Genomic DNA, 2,762 nt, shown 5'->3' on the forward strand with positions numbered 1-2,762 from the left:
AAAAAAAAAAAAAAAAAAAAAAAAAAAAAAAAAAAAAAAAAAAAATAGTTGTGATGAGAGCCAAATTTTATTTAAGAAAATAAGGGGGAAAGCCAAAATTTTAAGATGCTTGCTCAATCAGATACAGACACAAAAAATTTATATAGAAAGCTAGAAAAAATGTAAAAATGTGATCTGGCAGACGAATGGAAAAAGGGCCAGTAGAGAATTCAGAAATAAATGCATGCAAAATTCATTATGAAAGTCAATTAAAACTACGTAAGAAAGAAAAGAAACTGTAAATAATAGATGTGTAAGTAATTTTGGGGAAAAATTGACGTAAACCACACAGGCAGGCCACTTTTTTCCTGAATTACTATAAAAAAAAGAATCGTCAATATGGCAGAAGACACTGACCACAAGGAGACAAATGCATGCTTAGAATAACTTATGAAGTTTACAGCATTTCTATAAGCCAGTAGATAAGTTTACAATAGATGAGGAGACAGAGATGCGAGTGGCAGATATGACCATACATACTTAGGAACTGTGTTATTAATTATCAAATAAATGCAAATTAACAGTGGACTTAGCATGTTAAAAGATTAATATCACTAATCTGGACAGAATATGAGGAAATGCACATTTTCATACATGATAGGTGGGAGAAAAAACTGGTATAATGTTTCTTGATGACAGTATATTAATTAGAAAAATTCAAATTGTGCATATGTTCAGCCCAAACAAATTTTATTTGCTAATAATTTAAGAAAGCATATCAATGTGCAAAGGTAAATTTACAATCATATCTGTTGTACCACTATTTGTAATAATTAGGCTAAAATTTAACATTAATTGAAAGGCCATCAGTGAACGGCATTTCAAATATAGTATGGATGAGCCATATAGTGAAATAAGTCGAAGCTCTTGAGGAATGAAACATATCTTAATGGATTGAAAACTCTAATCTCATAAATCAATGTGAATAACAGTGTGTGGATGTTCATAAATATTATATAATATACATACACTCAATTATAAACAATATGTATATATATGCATAAAAGTATAAGTATAGTCCTTAATAAATCCATTTCCAAAATTTAATAATCTTAATCTAATATCATAATAATGTATTCTGTTTCACGGTCCATTTTTTACAAAGTGTAAACTTATTTGCTCATGAGGCCTATAACAATGTGATTATATGCATAAATAATATGTATGTATAAATAGTAGATCTACTTTCCTTATTTAATGACAATTTTCAAAAAGAAATTTTCACATCTAATACTTGTGAACTTTATTATCATAGAACATGTTATTGACATAGATTAAAATAATTATACTGAGAAAAATAGTAACTGTTACATACCCCATTCTGTCCACAATTTGTAGTACATTTTGTTATATTTAGTTCACTAAGATATCTGCATCCATGCGAATGACATACCTAAAATGTTACGAAGCAAACAACAACAAAAATACTAAATGTAAAGTAAAGAGATAAGGAATTATATTCGTACAAATATTATATGCACAGGAGACCTACAGAACAGATGAATCTGAATTTCATAACATTTTAATAAAAACCATAGGAACAATTCTAAATGGTATGTTATTACTTAATAAGAAATATTACAAATGAGATATTTTCAGAAAGCAGAAATATACATTTTTATTGCAAACTGGTACAAGAAAAAAGTAGCCAGCTTGTACTAGCAATTTTTAATTTATAGGACCTCTTTTAACATTTTTTATGCACCTTTCTTTTATTTACTCATGTAGACCCTTAGAAGGAGATATTTGTTTTTTATTCTTTTTATTTTTTATTTTTTATTATACTTTAAGTTCTAGGGTACACGTGCATAACGTGCAGGTTTGTTACATATGTATACTTGTGCCATGTTGGTGTGCTGCACCCATCAACTCGTCAGCACCCATCAATTCGTCATTTATATCAGGTATCACTCCCAATGCAATCCCTCCCCCACCCCGCCATGATAGGCCCCGGTGTTTGATGTTCCCAGAAGGAGATATTTTTATGCTCATTTTGTATTTGAGTAGTACGGTGGCTGTGTCAAATGGTGGGTCTACATTTAGTACTTTGAGAAATCTCCATACTGTTTCTCAAAGAGGTTGTACTAATTTACATTCCCAACATCAGTGTATAAACTTTCCTTTTTCTCCACATTCTTGACATCTATTGTTTTTGACTTTTTAATAATAGACATTCTGACTTGTGTAAGATGGTATCTCATTAAGGTTTTACTCTGATAGTTGGTGATGCTGGGCATTTTTTCCCATGTTTTTTGGCCACTTGTATGTCTTAGTTTGAGAAGTGTCTATTCATGTCCTTTGCCCACTTGTTAATGGGGTTACTTGGTTATTTTGTTGCTATTGCGTTGTTTGAGTTCCTTGCAGATTCTGGATATTAGTCCTTTGTTGGATTTATAATTTGCAAATATTTTTTCCCATTCTGTAGGCTATCTGTTTACTCTGTTGTTTCCTTTGCTGTGCAGAAGCTTTTTAGTTTAATTAAGTCCCATTTGTCTGCTTTTGTTTTCATTGTGTTTGCTTTTGAGGACTTGGTCATGTATTCTTTGCCTGGGCCAATGTCCAAGAGTTTTTTGTAGGTTTTCTTCTAGGGTGTTTATGGTTTCAGATCTTACATTTAGGTCTTTAATCCACCTTGAGTTAGTTCATGTATATGCTGAGAGGTATGGGTCCAATGTCAGTCTTCTGCATATGCTATCCAGTTTTCCCAGCACCTTTTTGAAGAT

The 2,762-nt window shown here is 31.1% G+C and overlaps 1 protein-coding gene across 1 annotated transcript in view; it reads right to left on the minus strand.

The window, feature by feature from the left end:
* Window positions 1-1,432, minus strand: part of LOC108539173 (disintegrin and metalloproteinase domain-containing protein 18-like) — a gene marked incomplete at its 5' end in the record, with an annotated part of 17,017 nt that extends 15,585 nt beyond the window's left edge. Inside the window, one exon of the mRNA XM_017887680.1 lies at window positions 1,355-1,432. Within this exon, the coding sequence (XP_017743169.1) occupies window positions 1,355-1,432 (78 nt within the window). The remainder of the gene's footprint in view (window positions 1-1,354) is intronic.
* Between the last annotated feature and the right edge of the window lie 1,330 nt (window positions 1,433-2,762).

This window comes from Rhinopithecus bieti, unplaced genomic scaffold, assembly GCF_001698545.2.
Source record: "Rhinopithecus bieti isolate Rb0 unplaced genomic scaffold, ASM169854v2 scaffold_17772, whole genome shotgun sequence".
NCBI classification, from domain to species: Eukaryota; Metazoa; Chordata; class Mammalia; order Primates; family Cercopithecidae; genus Rhinopithecus; species Rhinopithecus bieti.